Source organism: Cricetulus griseus, chromosome 2 (assembly GCF_003668045.3).
Source record: "Cricetulus griseus strain 17A/GY chromosome 2, alternate assembly CriGri-PICRH-1.0, whole genome shotgun sequence".
Lineage (NCBI taxonomy): Eukaryota > Metazoa > Chordata > Mammalia > Rodentia > Cricetidae > Cricetulus > Cricetulus griseus.
Genome location: NC_048595.1, coordinates 351248622 through 351265829, shown reverse-complemented (window position 1 = coordinate 351265829; position 17208 = coordinate 351248622). Strand labels below are relative to the sequence as shown.

The 17208-nt window shown below is 35.0% G+C and overlaps 1 protein-coding gene across 2 annotated transcripts in view; it reads right to left on the bottom strand.

Annotated features, from left to right (window-relative positions):
- LOC100768913 (cadherin-10) overlaps positions 1-17208 on the bottom strand; it is a 115895-nt gene that overhangs the window by 14487 nt on the left and 84200 nt on the right. For both annotated transcript variants that reach the window (XM_035439149.1, XM_035439150.1), the window contains exons 5-7: positions 11813-12000; positions 10063-10316; positions 4406-4542 (exon numbers count right to left, since the gene is read on the bottom strand). In XM_035439149.1, the coding sequence (XP_035295040.1) occupies positions 4406-4542; positions 10063-10316; positions 11813-12000 (579 nt within the window). The remainder of the gene's footprint in view (positions 1-4405; positions 4543-10062; positions 10317-11812; positions 12001-17208) is intronic.

The window sequence follows — 17208 nt, the reverse complement described above, 5'->3', positions numbered from 1 at the left end:
TTTCTTCCTCAGTTTATAAAATACTTATCAAGTAGAACTTCTCTACTCACAGGGATTATTTGAAAAATTAGATAAAAAACAAGTTTGTTGAATTAGATTTATCAAAGCACCGATTTTGAGATTAGATCTCAGTAAATGTTAAATATTATGATCATAGGCAACTGCTTCTGTTCTTTAGGAGTTTGTGCTAGTTTATTCCTCACCATAAACTATGCATGATAAAATATATAACAGTTTCCCTCCATTTGTATGCATCAGATGAGTATATAGGCAAGAAGTAGAAAAAAGAAATGAAACAAAACAAACTAACAAATAAGCAAAAAATAGGGGGGAAAAGTGATTCTTCAGTCTTCCTAATACTTAGTTGGCTAGTACTTTGAGGTAGGTATATCCAGCTATGTTTCTAGAATATGGTCTTCTACCTAACAATGGAGCAAGTCATATGCAAATTTTTTATTATTTTTGAAATGAACTAAACTCATGTTGGAAGTTCCACCATCTAATTATGCTAAATGGAGTCAAAAGAGGTAAAAAGTTGTTTCAGTAAGAAATTGCTTTGTGGGACCCTTCTCTAACATGGTAGGAAGACTCTTCATCCTCTTTTCAGATAACTCAACGTTCTTTGAATAAAAGCTAAATCCACAGGGATGACTGTGCTTTATAAAGCATAAGGCCTCGAGTCAGCTATTCAGAAAACAGTGCTTTCACTAATCTTTTAAACTTGTTTTTTGGCTGGCAGATGCTGCAGCTTATGTATAAATAAAAGTATAATGCATTCCAAGGAAGAATCATACTGAATATCAGCTGGCTTATATTTACCACCTGAATCTCCCTCAGAATCCTTAAGGGAAACTGTACTATAACAATTTAGACGTACTTGTAGGAACTCCTTGGCTTCCTGTATATTCTAAAATCCCAAGTTTAGGATGAAGTCACTGGTTGTGACATTAATCTTAGAATTTTACATTGTTCACCTGGCATTTTAAAATATTTTTAAACAGGGGTAAAAGAATTAGGCCATGCTATAATGCACTGAATAATTGCCTGAGGCACACCACACTTGTCACATGGGGTGTGCAATGTAGAATTACACTGTTAGAGGCGGACCTGGAAATGCATCAGTAAGATGTTCATTTACACATGCCTCTGTCCTGCTCAGGGCTTGATGAGGGACACACGTACCATCAAACCAGTGTTTAAAGCCTAGTGAAACAATTCCATGTATGTGTTTTTCTTCCACTCTCATTGTATTGAATGCCCAGAACAGCATAATGGGAAGCTGGCTACATGTGGTTGGCAGGTGGGCATTTCTAGCACTCATTCCACAGATTGACTTCACTAAAGGGCAAGAATAGGCTTAGCACTTAAAAACCAATTGACTTAGCTTTTTACAGAATCATAATTACTTCAACTAGCTTTAGAAGTTAAATTTCTCAAAGTATCTGAAATAGAAAATGCAATTCCAAGCTCAGTGAGCTTGAATAAGGATCTGGAACTGAGCAGACAGCACTAACAATCAGATTCCAGAAGCTGCAAATTGGATCTCATTAGATACGGGAGAAGACAGAGAAGCAGTTTTCCTTATAGGAGAAAACATGTTTTTACATTGATAGCATCAAAAGACACTGCCATTTATAACTACCTAAACAAAGCATGATCTTTGGGGAAGGCGGAAGTGAATCTCTATTTAGATCCCAGCTAGAATGCTGAAGCTAAATACGTTATGTTGGTTGGAAGCTTTCATTGGTGATCTGAATGGACCCTTTGCACAATTCTCAGACTCTGGGTGATGCTGGTTTTGTTTTAGTCTGCAACAATTGCTTCCAATAGCTCCGTCTTGCTGACTGTGTATAGACTCAATATCACATGTATGGAATTTGTGGCAGTATCCCACCAGGGCTCAGTTTAGCTTCAAGTTAAAAGTGTAGAGAGCTGTTCTGCCTTATAATTGGCTCTGCAAGGGATTGGGCACTGTTGGAAGGTTTACATAAGCATGGGTATGGGCCTTTTCCAGTTTCTTTATGAGATAATGGACTGCATTTTGATGTAAGGCTCTATTGTCACCATCTCAAGTTTCTTAATGGTTTTTATCTCTATTTTTTTTTCTGTAGAATTTGCTAATGCTCTTGTTCTTTGAGGCAAAATTGCCCCAACATCACCCCGATTCAGCCTTCGTGCTTTCTGAGTGCTAGGTTTTATAGGCATATGCTATCACATCTGTTATGATTTTTAACAGTCAACTAAATAATGACAATGGCATCTACAATGATGCAGTTCTCTGGGAGTAATATCTGCTGCAGTTTTAGAAAAGTATTTTTCTCAGACTGGAACTTGCCACTTTCTAATTGGATGAAGCATTGATTTTCTTAAAGCACATACAGGATTAAGTGTTAGATCTAGAAACCAAATAATCGATTTGATTCCCAGTTTACTGCTCTTGGGAATGTAACCTTTTAAAATTACAAAAATCTCCAAGGACCAACATCTTCAATAAGATGAGGTTAATAAAAAATTACCAAGAGAAATTCCAACTTTAAGTCCCAATCTGCATTGCTGTGGGCATGTGAGCTTGCAGCTTGCTACTTTCTAATTTTAGCTCTGCTATACCAGGTTGCATGGGGGGAGGTACATGTTGCAGGATTACCCTTGCACTTTATAACATGATTGAGAAAGATTCAGCACTGGATTTTGCTTGACAGGGAAATGCAGAGTCCAACTTCTTCATATCTCTAATTTTATTTTTCATCTTCCTATAGATATCTTTCCACAATTCTGTGAACCCAACCCAGGTTTGATCCCTCCCAAGGCAAATTATTAGAGGAAGTTATTAAGAAGACCATCACAAAGCAACATAAAATGGTGCCCATCTCAATAGATAAAGAATTCTCAAATAGAAATACAATGAAGGAAAACCCACAAACATTTAGGTTGATTAAGGAACACAACAGATCTGAAAGAGAACTGGACAGAAATCACAAAGGAAATAAACTCTGAAGCTCAGAAAGAAAAATTAGTTGTCAGTCTCATTGAGATTAGATTTAGCAGAAGAAAAAAAATAAGAGATCTTGAAGACACATTTGCATTTTTAGCATCAGATGGATATAAAAATAAAAATAAGAAAGCATTAACAGAAAATGCAAGAGCTGTGGGATACCCTCAAATAACAAATATTTTACTCCCTGACATACCTGAAGAAAGGACTACAAGTATGGGGGCACACAAAACCTCTTAGATAAAACAAAAGCAGAAACTCAAATATTGGCAAAGACATGGACATCCAAGTTCAAGAATCATTTAGACCCTCTCCCATTCATGACCATAATCGTACTTCACCATGATATAATTAATTAAATTGTTAAATGTACAGAAAAAGAAAGAATACTAGAGTCTTAAACAGAGAGCAACATCAAGTAAACTCAAAGGCAAATATATTAGACAAATTGCAGATAGCTGAGAAGCAACACAAAACCCAGCAGGCTATGGACTGGTGTGTTTCTGGTCCTGAGAGAAAAAAAACTAACAACCAAGATCATTATACCCAGTAGTGTTTCCTTCATCATCAAAGGGGAAGCAACCTTGCAGAAAAGTGATAAATTAGCCGGGTGTTGTGGCACACACCTTTAATCCCAGCACTCGGGAGGCAGAGGCAGGCGGATCTCTGTGAGTTCGAAACCAGCCTGGTCTACAAGAGCTAGTTTCAGGACAGCCTCCAAAGCCACAGAGAAACCCTGTCTCAGAAAAAACAAAAACAAAAACAAAAAAAACAAAAAAGTGATAAATTAAGGGCATTCCAGACAACTAGACCAGAATTACAAGATGCTTACAGGAATACTATACTCAAAAGAGAAAGAAATTGGTAATATTAATTAAGAATTATTAATTGGCAATATTATTAAGATCATGAAGAAATCTCAATAGAAAAAGAGACATGCCAGTGAAAAATTAGAAATAAATATTACCAATACAGTAAACACTCAAAAAAATTATAAGAGAAAAAATAACTGAAATACAGTCAAAGCTACTCAGAAAAAAAATCAGAATAGTATAATATATTTATATGCCCTATAAGTTTCAAGACAACCTAATTATATAAATATATACGTAATAATTATATCTCCAATAGAAATAGAAAGGAAATTTAGGCAATTCAACACTCAAGCCATGGCAAAATTCCTGAGAGAGCAGAGAAAATATTTTATTATAGCTGCAGTATATTTAGCTATTCCTCAGTTTAGAAACAAAAGTATCAATGAAAAAAATGCCACTAGAAACAATTATCTTTAAAATCTAAGTAAAATTTAATTTTCATAGAATTATTTCCACATGAAATAAATATGAAAATATATTAAAATGTATGAGAAAGACATTCACAAAATAAAAATATTCATGAAATATAACTCCTTACTGATCTCAGCAGCTATAACAGTGAGATTGTGCCATTGAGATAATTCACGATCCAGAGGCTTTGATGTATAAAGTGATCCATTTCCAGAATGAATGTTAAAGATCCTGTCAAGGTCCGTATGGCGATCCAAAGTAAATCTAGAAATAGATAATAAAGAAAATACAGGGCAATAGTGATTTTGATTTTCATGAGCAAATCATAAAATACACTTTACTCACAATATTGAAAACCACAGAGCTGATGTGGATTATAAACTATTTCACCAGGTGAAAATAATGTGCTTTGGTCACTCAAGGCATGAACTGGCACTTTATGCTGCATAGATACGCAAGTTCTGCAAATCTCAATTATTTAAACTATTGCCTGTTTCCATAGAGAGTCAACTGATTTGCACGTATTTTGGGACACAGATAGTGTGTATCAGATATAGTTTCATTATCAACTGTCTGTACTTGCTAACCAAGTCATCTGATGATGAATCACTACATTATCCATCATAAAATGTCCATGTCAGAAACTTAGTTTTTATTAATGAGAAAATTGAAGACAAGATGACTTTCATCAAAGCAGTACATCATCAACTTGTGATGATTTGTAGTTAAATGTGTGACATCCACCTAGCTTTAGTTTCTTTAATCACGTTATCTTTCTAAAATAAATGCCTTAAGACCTTTTAAAATTGATACTATAGAGTATAAGAAATGCTTATGCAAGTACAAAGAATAAAGTCTTCATAAATAAATGAAAAGAGCTCCTTTAGAAACTGATATGAGGCATCATGTTACAGTCATTTGAAAGGATAACACCAGCATTTGTCACTCAGGGTGGCATAATTAAGGTAACACCAATGTGTTTTAAAAACTGCATTTCTTGCCATAATCAACTAAAGCAAATCATTATATCCCGAATTTGGAATAATTTCTAAATGAATTAACTCACTAGCCAGGTGGTAGTGGCACACATCTTTAATCCATGCATTGGGAGGTGGAGGCAGCTTGGTCTACAGAGCTAGTTCTAGTATAACCAAGGTTACACAAAGAAACCTTGTCTCAAAACACAGAAACCCAAAACAAATGAAACACACACACACACACACACACACACACACACACACACACACACACACACACACACCACACACACACATACACTCACACACGCACAGAGAGAGAGAGAGAGAGAGAGAGAGAGAGAGAGAGAGAGAGAGAGAGAGAGAGAGAGAGAGAGCTCACTTCTAAAAACAACAAAGTAAGGTAAACTTTACCTCATTCTAACAGCCTTCCATGATTATCCATGTTTGAAGCTGTTTGAAACCTTCTAATTTAAATTTTCCTGTACTAATCCTCTCCACTTATGACACTGTATTTTGTGGTGTTTCATTACATGTTGAAAACAAGAAATAAGACATGAAATTTTTAAGCCTACTGCTAGTATTTCTCTATGGAGCACCAGACTCTAGCTGACACCCCAGTGGTGATATAACAGTAAAATTGACAGTAGTTGATAAAAGAGATTGTGCTTATACTGAGCAAATAAATATTTCTCTTTATATATCACCATGCTTTAGATTGTACTGGGAGTTGTAAGATATCTAGAGGTAATGATAAACTTGCCATATGTTTGTATGGTTGTTTGAATGTTAGGCCATCTTATAATAAGGGCATCAGTTTCTGAGAAACTGGTCATGAAAGAATCAATCTCCAGTTATACCAAGGGTGTATATTAGATAACTAAAGACAATGTAGCTGGCAGTTTAATACTTTAGTTTGAATTATACATGAATTATAAGTGTCACTTATTGTGAATTTTATGCATGAATGTATATTATTTAAGCATATTCTAGAAATAATTTTAAGAAAGAAAATGAAAATTATTCCAGAATTTGCCAATAAACATATAGAAATACAGTTATGTTAAAAATCATTTTTGAGAAGGAAGGTCTTAGATGGCAAGATGACACAGTGAATGAGAGCTCTTCCTGCTACACTGATGACTAGAGTTCTAGTCTTTAAGATTCCTGTGCTGAGTCCAAGGATATTGACCTGCTGTGGGTTATCCTGTGAGCATCACACATGGACTGTGCCACATGCACAATGCAAATACATTAATACAAAAACTAATTTTAAATCAGTTGTCTTATCTCTGTCTTCAAGATACTGCAAACTAATCCTCCACAATCTTCTGTTGCTTTTCAAACTCAGTACAATACACAAGAAAGAAAACATATAAAATGGATTGAGATTACATCAGGGATGCACTATTCTTAGTGTATTTTATGTAGTAATTAACACATTGCCACTTCATGTCTCATTTTTTCACTAGTAAGGGACTGCACAATTTTCTAACCTGCCAAGTAATTTAGTGTTGTTGTTTTTTTTTTTTTTTTAATTTGGTAACTGTTTGCAGATTGTTCCCATGTTTGGACATAATTTTCACTCAGAGGATATTGTACATGAGAGTCATCTGCATTTTCTATATCTAAGGCAGAACAAAGTCAAAATACAATCAGCATCAATAAACTCACTATATACACCATTATAGCATGTGTGATGGTTTGAAAGAAAATGGCCCCCAAAGTGAGTAGCACTATTAGGAGGTGTGGACTAAATGGCATAGGTGTGGCCTTATTTGAGAAAGTATGCCACTGTGGAGGTGGGCATTGAGGTCTCATATATACTCAAGTCATGCCCAGTGAGACAGTTCACTTCCTATTGTCTGTATATCAAGAAGTAGAATTTTCAGATACCTACCTCTGAGGCACCCTGTCTGCCTGCATACTGCCATGTGCCACTATGATGATAATGGACTAAACCTTTGAAGTGTAAGTGTGCCACCACAATTAAATGTCTTCCTTTATAAGAGCTGCAGTATTCAAGGTGTCCCTTCACAGCAAGAGAACATGGAACTAAGACAAATTGGTACAAGGAGTGTGATATTGCTGTGATAGGCCTGACCATGCCTTTGTTTGAAAGAATATGGATCTTGGGACTGTAATTAGAAAACTAGTTGAATATGTTAAGTACTACTTAATAGGTCATTCTCATAGGAACATGGAAGACAATAGTACTGAGTATATTTGAACTATGGGTGCCCGGATCAAGAGGTTTAAGAGGAGAGGAATGTTAGTGTGGCTTAGAGACCAGTCTGGTGATATTTTGGTGAAGAATGTGGTTGCTTTCTGCCCTTTCTGAAGAGTCTGCCTGAGGTTGAAATGAAGAGCTTTAGATTAATTTCCTTGGCAGAGGAAATCTCACAACAGCCTTGTAAAGACTCTATTGTGTGATTATTAGTGTTAACTCTGATGAAGATTTATAATGAATAGGAGCAAACTGAACAAATAAAAATATAAAATGTACAGATTGAAAAAGGAGGCACCAGGAAGGGGTATAGATCTTAACCCTGTGTTCAAGGAGATAAATAGATTAAGAAATGGAATAAAAGAAGTGATGACCTCAGGAAAGACCATACTCAAGATAAGTTTCTAACTTGTGAAAGGAATTAATTAAAAGTTTAGAACTGGGTGTACTGATGCATTTCTTTTATCCCAGCACTCAGAAGGCAGAGGCTAGCAGTTCTCCGAGTTTGAGGCAAGCCTGATCTACAAAGTAAATCCAGAACAGCCAAACTTAGGCAGTGAAGGAAGCCATTGGAAAGATAAAGCTAGGAAAATGTAATTGAAAGAGGGGGCCATGCTCTAGCTCCAGTAAGCAGGAAATCTTAGGCAACTTTGTTAAGGATAGAAGAAAGCAGCTATGGAAATTGCTTCCCTGACTAAGGAAAGCCACTGATGCCACACAAGTATCATGGGTGTCCTTGAATGGAGGCATAGAGATGCTATTGTTTAAGTTGTGAAGTTGAAGTTTGGATTGCTTTGGAGACCCCCAAGATGTTGGAGATGATACAGCTGTGGGGTAACTGCCAAGGAGAGGGAGTGGAACCAGCCCAAGAGAAAGAAATATATTGCAGTCAACAAATCTGTGAAGAGCTGGAGATTTGAGGAGCATTTTGACAGCAGATATTGAGATACAGAGTTTGAGTTTTCCCAACACAGCTGTGTTGAAGAAATTGTGTCACTGTGGATGTGGGCTTTGAGGTCTCAAGCCAAGCCCAATAAGACTGTTCACCTCCTGTTTCTTGCATATCAAGATGTAGAACTCACAGCTTCCTCTCGAGCACATTGTCTTCCTCTTGCATGCAATGTCCCAACATGACAATGATGGATTAAACCTCTGAACTTTAAGTGACACCACAATTAAATGTTTTCCTTTTTAATAGTTGCTGTAATCATGGTGTCTCATCACAGCAATAGAAACCCTAACCATGATAGGTAGCTTATTTAAATGTAATTTTTCATTGTGTACGTAGACATGCATCATCATTAAACATTTTACTTTATTTGCAAATGCCAAATGCCTGGACATAGTAGTATGGACCTGAAATCCAAGATCTTGGGAAATAAAGGCAGGAAGATAAGAACTTCAAGGTCATCATTGGCTACATTGTACAGTTGTGAGAACATTAGTTATATGAGCTTGTTTTAAAACAAACACATCATATTTTAAAATCTGTTTTGGAGACAGGAACCAAGAACATAGCCTATTTCAGTTGGTTCTCTGGCAAGAAAATGCTAAGTATTTAAGAAAATTCAAAGGAAGAGAAAATTTGTAAAAATCCAGCAATTTTGATAAATCATCTAGAAAAGAGGCATTTATGGCAAAGTGCATCTGACATATGGGAACACTGTGCCATTATCATGTACAATTATCTTTTTCTTCTGCCAGTATGTAACTTGTGGTAGAATACATGAATACAAGTCAATATATTTGCATAAAATACATACATAAATGATGCAGAGAGATGCATTACTTTTTGACTAGTACAAATTTTTAAGACTGGCAGAGTAAACAGAATTGTTCATGTGAGTCCACTCAGAGTCCCATGAACATGAAACTGAAGTTTGTACACATTTTCAAGCTCAAAAATTCACAAGAATTCACCGAGAAACTGCAAAACAAACATTGAACTCATTCTTAGCTGGGTCACATGGATGAAAATTCAGAAATCCCAAACCCACAATAGATGAACAGACAAAAGAGAATGTTCATTTTGATGCTGAACAATGAACAAAGATATTTATAATTGTTTAACACATCAGTGAAGATGCTAATGGAAACTTTGAATCTTGCTCATTTTTATTTATTTAGCACATCTCACATATCTCTAAAAGCAAGAAAAAAAGGTACAAAAGTGATCCTTGTGTTTTTGGAATACTCAATTTTTTTTGAAACAGCTATATAACAGAAAAAAAGTACACACAATCACAAAGCAAAACTGAAACAAAAATCTGATAGATGGACTATGCCTGACCATAGTTTATATCCAACTATCTATTTTTGATCTAAGTGTTCACAATAGCCAACATTATAATGAGTCAAATTCATGACGTAGGCCATCAACATAATAAAAAAGTCAAGCACCAAAACCACAAAGCTGGTGCATGCTTTGCCCGTAACATTCAGTCAAATTATCCCTTAAACTCTGTGCACACCAAATTTATGTAGCATTTACAGAGAAACTCTTGCAATCAAGCAGAATTTCATGGTCCTGATATGCCTTTCCACTATGTTCCTTTTAATCTTTAACACTGCCATGAATACCTGATGGGACTGGAAGCAGAATCCGGGTCTCTTGCCATCACAGTGCCAATGATGGTTCCCACTTCAATATCCTCATGAACCTCAAAGAGATAGGAGGATCTACTAAAAACTGGGGGCTCATCCACATCTTCTATGGAAATTTTCACAATTGTAGTATCTTTAAATGGCCCTAGGTAATAAAAACGTGGATCCACATGGGTATTTTCTGCCTCGACTTTCAGAGTATATAGCCTTCGACTCTCATAGTCAAGTGGCTGTATAAAAACAAAAAATATCAAGTTAAACTCTGGGTAATGGATGTCTGCTCTTTCTAAGTTACACCAGGAGTTCAAAATCCTGCAAGTTGTTCATTAGTAAAACGTAATAAATATTAGACAGTTTTCTAATTTTTTCTATTTTCTACTCTAGTATATATAATTGTAGGTGTCCAATATGTAGTGTTTTTGAACATAAAAATATTTTAATTATTGTACAAATTTCAATGGATATTTATTCTTATAAGGGTGGAAACTGAATAAAAAACATGGATTGATGTGTTGTGCACCTCTGTGTGTACATGTACTTGATGACATACAGGTTATGACTCAATGTTTTTAGGCAAAATAATCTATGATTTTAAATATGTGTGGCACTTGAAAATCTATGTCAAAGTATTTTCATTAGTGTAATGAGATCATAGACCCATGAAATCATTATAAAATGTCAAACATCAGCACTTATAAGAAATATTCAAGATATGCATTATGTAATGAGAAAGAAAAACCCATAGCAATTTTATGAGTAGGATTTATTATAAAATAAAAAGGAGGCTTTACTATTGATTATACTATATATATTCATATATATGTATATATATATATATATATATATATATATATATATATATATTGCACATTTAAAATATAATCCCTTGACCTATAAGTATTGAATAAAAAACATTGCTGCCTCAAGTTTTATTAGTCTTTTTCATTTGGAAAACCTAAAGATACTGCTTGCATTTCCTCTACTTTCTGGGTAGTAATTGGTACTTTCTGATTTTGAGACATGGCTTTTTAGCATTGCTAGTCACTGGAAGTAATGGGTATGTGTCCTGTGACTTCAACAGCATCTCAGGAAAATTGTATTAGTTACCAATACCTAAATGGTTACTCTTTTTGCAGAATTTTATTTGACCTAAATAGAAATGTGCCTTAGTTCTCTTATAATGATGGAGCCAACTACAATAAAACCTGGCTACCTTTAAATTCTATCACTGAGCATATGTTAGCAGAAAAATTTAATTTATGTAGCAGAAGGGAAAATGTGAACAATTAAATTATGTTCCAATCCATTCTGTCTCTTTTTATTAGCAACTCTAATTATTGGCTTATACATCTGGATAGCATGCTATTTTTATGCCTCCAACTGTGATGATATATTGCAATTATTAGTTATTAACTATTCTTTAAGAAAACTGTTTTAACAGTGGGCTTTTAATAACATGGCTAAGAAATATGATTACACATATATTAACTTTCCTGATCCAACTTTTTGTTCAAGTCTCAGGTTTCACATTGCAAAATAGAAGAGAGTATCCTCGGAATGTCTAAAGGCTATTTAGCATCAGAGCCTTCTTATTTGCATGTAATAGAAAACTCAAGTGAACCCAGAAGTGCTGTTTCTTATGGTAACTAATGCAAGAGCAAACAGTACACAATTAAATCTCTACTCTCTAAACACAGAGATGCTTGCTTAGGCTGATGCTGAACACCTTTTTCACAGTAATGATGCCTTCCTGTGTGTCCTTCTCAGTTATAATGTCAAACATATCTGTCCCGTCTCCATCTATAATGCGGTAATCTACTTCAGCGTTTTTCCCCATGTCAGCATCGGTTGCTTTTACACTTCCAACAGCTGTGCCAACTGGAGAGGATTCAAGAACACGAAGATGGATGGTATCTGTACAGAACAAAGAAAATATACAATTGTTAATATGCATATGAATATATACCTAATTTCTTTCTCATATACATGCTTATAAATACATACACATATATGTACACATACACATATATACAAGAAAGGAATGATTAAGGAGCTTTCTGTAGAGAATATTTAAAAGTAAGGTGCCTGCAGAAGAATACTGTACAACTTACACTTTGTTAGATGTTGATGAATTAATATTTTGTGTATATTTATTTAAAACTATGAGAAAAATATGGGATTTCCAGGGTCCTGGCCTGGGTGTTGCAGTCTGAAGAGTGTCAACCTCTAACCATATCAGGAATTCTGGTTTTGAAAATGAGCTTATAGTGTCTGAGTGAAGAAAGCACCTGAATGTGTTTACATAATCACAACAAATCACCTGATATACAGTGAAAGCCTGCACTCAATATCTTCCATGCTATGTGTAGTTATTTACATCTCTTACTTTAGCTGCAGATCAAAACAGCTCAGAAAACCACAGAATCCGTCACAATGTAAAAGAATCTCATTTCTGTTTGTGACAACAGAAACAAAGCACAGTCTGTGTTAAAATAAAAGAAAGATGTCCTTCACAGTGTCAGAATATGAGCACTAAATTCTGACAAATCCTCTTTCATTCTGGAGCAAAACATGAATATCTCTAAGCCCACAGTGTACTCCCATGTGATCCCAGCAATGACCTCCCCTATCACGCACGAGATTTACATTTTAACACCTGGTCATAAACTACAGTTTCTGATAGGTTAATGGACTGTGTGCATACTTCTGATGATAGCAGTCATGTGCCTAGAAAGCTTAGTTCTCTTTAGTATACATCATAAGGTCCCGACCTGTTAAGTTGCCCAGATATTACGTTGACATTTCTTTCATAATATCTTTTACCTCTAGTCATTTCCATGAAAGATTTGCATTAAATTAGATCTTCAGTATTTTCATGCTAAAGAATTTTCTGTCATTCCCTATAATTTTGTCATGTCAACTGTTATATCATAAATTCTTTCCTCATTATCCCCATATATTATCATAGAGTACTCCAAATACAAGAAGTCCACTATATGTGCTTTTCCTGGGGCCATGTAATGGCATAAAGGGGCCTCTCAGTACAAGTGTCTTTCTTCCAATGTGATGTTGGAGCTGAGCATGGTTTCATGTTCTGATTTTTTATAGTCCCTTATCTGTACATGATGTATCACAGTTAACAGCATGACTCCACTCCTGACTTGGTTACTTTCCTATGGATGCTCTTTGCCAACTCTCTTTCTATTCCCTAGATTCCCTGAATCCTGAGTATCCCAGTGGTTCAGCTGATCCTATCCTTCAGGTACCTGCTCAAATGTGAGCTTGTTATAAAGTCACTGTAAACTAGATAGAAATAACATGATCAAAAACAGAGCTTCCTGGCACTCTTCCCAATCCCAATCTATTTCTAAAGTTTTAGTTTGTGTGTGCAGCATGGAAAGATAAAATGAAACACGCTTTTGGTATTTTTTTTTCAAAATTCTATTTTCATTGGGTTCTTTGCTTCTACTGTTGTCAAGTGCATACATTTCTTTTTAGTATGGTATAGTAGTTGCATATTGGATAGAAAGTACATAATTAGTTTAACTAATTAAGAATGTATAGACATTCTTAAATCCAATCAATCATTTAAAAATCCTTGTGCACAATGCAATCCACATTGCCCCACTTGATGACAATTTTGAGAGGGCTCATTGATTAAAGCAAGAACTGTGTAGCATACAGATAAAGTTAGGAAGAGACAGGATGCTCCCATGTGCTTGTGTCTCCTCATTGGAACTTCACACATATGCACACCACACACATACATGAGAAGAAATGAAAGCAACCAACACATACTTGGCAGTTTCAAACAAAAGACAATTAAGTTCTTTATGGAATAAATAAGGCAACAAACTCGTGGACCAAAAACCCAAAGCAAAGAACCAAAACAACAATCAGCAGAAAAATTCCAAAAGGCTTATAACAAATGTACTAAAGGAAGCTAAGCACACTGTGTAGAGAGAAAATAGGACCACAGAGGAGAAAAATGTATTACTGTATGCAATTATGAGCAGGGAAAGAATGAAATGAGTGACTTGAGTATTAAATGTAAAATGATGCTATAATAAAATAACCTAATAACCAAAAAAATGAGTTAAAATGAAAACAAAGGATAGTGAAATTTTAAGCAAATACACAAGAAAAACCATAAAAAATGCCAAACTTTTTTTTAAAAAAGCCTATTCCAAATAAACAGATATTTAGCGATTATGATCTGCCCTGTCTTGGCTCTTTCCCTTTCTGTTACTTTAAAAATAGCATTTTTATGCCATTCTCTCATACGTGTTAAATATAGTTTCAGTGTTTTCCATTATTGTTTAGCTGCATTGCATGATATCAGGTTGTCTTGTGAAGGGAATCACATGCTGATTACTTGGTTACCATTTCCCTGCCCTTTTTCCCTTAAAACTAATTTAGCATGTATTCATATATAATTGATGGCTCTCTTATGAAAAATTTCTTGAGTTTGTACAAATATCTCATGTCTTTTCAGTAGACCTCACCCTAAGTTTTGCATCAATCAAAAATATAGCCAGCAAAAGGTATGCTGGGAATTAATGATGGTTATCTTGGTTTTCTATAGTGTTGTAATTATTATTTAGAATTCTGTAAAGGTAAACTTTCTTTTACCCCACTGCTTTTTGTTCATTTTCATTTTATAATTATAGAAATGATTAGGGACCAGTGCAGCACAAAAAAAGCAAAAAAAGGTTTTTTTTAAATTTTTTTTTACCCAGATCAAATAATTTGATTTGCCCATTAATTTTTCTGGAATTAACAATGGTAATATGGCCACTTAACTTCAGTGCCTATGGATTTTTCTTCCTCATATTTTCTCCATAATTACTTAAATCTTAGGAACAAGATTTTTCTAGATCCTTCTTATAAGTTTCCAGCCCAAGACATAAAATCAACCAGGTATTCTTATAATTTTAATTGCCAAAATATACTTCTGAAAACTTTGATGAAGTATGGTGTTGTAGAATTACAGAATATTAAATTCTTGAGTCATAATGTGTCAATATGTTAAAGACAAAGGAAAACAACTATTTATACTTGAAATAAGAATCTAACACATCTAAATAAGAATCCAATACATCCATAAAAGGATAATTTCAATAGAAATGCATTAGTATCTTTCAGTACATCATCTAGTTTTTTTTTTTTTAAAGCAGCATATATCCTCAATAAAGGATTTTCAGTGCTATGGTTAGTATTGTAATATTTAAGAATATAAATTAACAAGATCATAACAAACAATGACAGACTAGAAGTACTTAAGTCACAGCATTGCTACACTAACATTGATGACCTGCCTTGACTTTTTGGCTCCTGCATAAGTAATAGTTGCACAGTGTTTCTGGATGACATTGCTGATAATAACAGTGTAGGATGTCATTCCATGACATTAACATCAAACTCAGTTATAGTTCCCAAGTAATGTCCACTAATGCTGGACTTTCTCCACCCACACTGTGAACATAGATTTCTTAGAGTTTAATAGTTATTAAATCTAAGGAATTTGAAGGAAAATAAGGCAAGGTTTTCTTCATGGGTCTATTAAGTGATATATCAGTGAAAATTAAATTATAGAAGAAAAAACAACAACAACAGAAAACTAACCAATTTGCTGCTGGAGGCCACAGAATTAGGTAAAGTTAAGAAAATAAAAAGCTTCATTCAATAAAGTTCATTAAATCGGTTGGTTTCTTGTAACAATACTTTGATAATTTAGTCTGATCTTTTAATTGAAAATATAATTAATGTCTTTAAATTGTACAAAGATTTATATATATATATATATATAGAGAGAGAGAGAGAGAGAGGAACTATATATATGTATATACACATATATATGAAGGCTATGTGTGTATATATATATGTATATATATATAGAGAGAGAGAGAGGAACTATATACGTATATATACATATATATGAAGGATATATATATATATGTATATATATATATATGTGTGTGTGTATGTGTGTGTGTGTGTGTGTGTGTGTGTGTGTGTGTGTGTGTGTATGGAGGTAGTAAAGTAATACAGTCATCAAACTGCAGGGAAATGAGGATCATAAGAAGTGGACAATTGTATTAGGTTTTTATGTGGATATTTCTCATTCTAAGATAAAGTTATCTTCATTTGGATAGATTGGTGAAGCTACAAAGATGGTGGCCAATTCCCTGAAAGCTTCAAGACAGTTACTCAGCCAGTAGATAGACACAATAAACTGGAACTAACTGGGTGTCTTGGGTCACACCTAGAAATGAGAGACTGAAGTTAGTGGACGGCCAGTGAGTTCATGGCCAATTTAGGCTGCAGGGTATGACACCATCAGAAAGCAAAATTAAAAAGGACAAAATGCTTCACGTATAATGTAAAGAGGAGTTCACTGCAAACCGATCCTAAGGGCTTTATTTCAAATTCATGGCATTTGAAATAACCAGACCCACAATGACTGGGTATGTTCTTAGTAGGTTGGTGAGGGGTTTAAAAGCTGTCTAAAATTACTCCAGACAGTATCTGTGTGCTAAAAGAAAAGAGAGGTGCTGATGCTACCTGGGGGTTGCTTCTTAGGGGTTTCTTACAGCTCTCTCTTCAATAGCACTTTTTTAAAAATCAAATAATAGGGGATTTATAAGTTTGGAGAAGTGTAGTAGAGCTCTCTGAAAATTTAGTTTGAAATGCTTCACTGTTAAAAAAGCTATGGAAAGTTAGGACACACACACACACACACACACACAGAGAGAGAGAGAGAGAGAGAGAGAGAGAGAGAGAGAGAGAGAGAGAGAGAGAGAACTCCTGTTGTAATTTAAGAAAATCAGTGCATGAGAGCATGAGACTGGGATCAAGCTGAGGCGTTTTTTGTTAGGGAAAGGAATCATAAAAAGAGCTCAGAGAGTGGGGAGACTGCCTCCAGCAACAGGAGCATCAGGAGAGAGAAAATGGGGGAGGGGAAAGAGAAAGAGGGAGAGGGTGACAGAGAGAGGCAGAAGAAGAAACAGAGAGATAGAGGAAGATGGGAGGTGGGCAGGGCCCTTTTAAAAGGGGAAGTAGTGACTGTGCACAGGTGATGTACTTAGTGCCTGCAGCTGAGGGAGTATCCTGTTAGAGCCT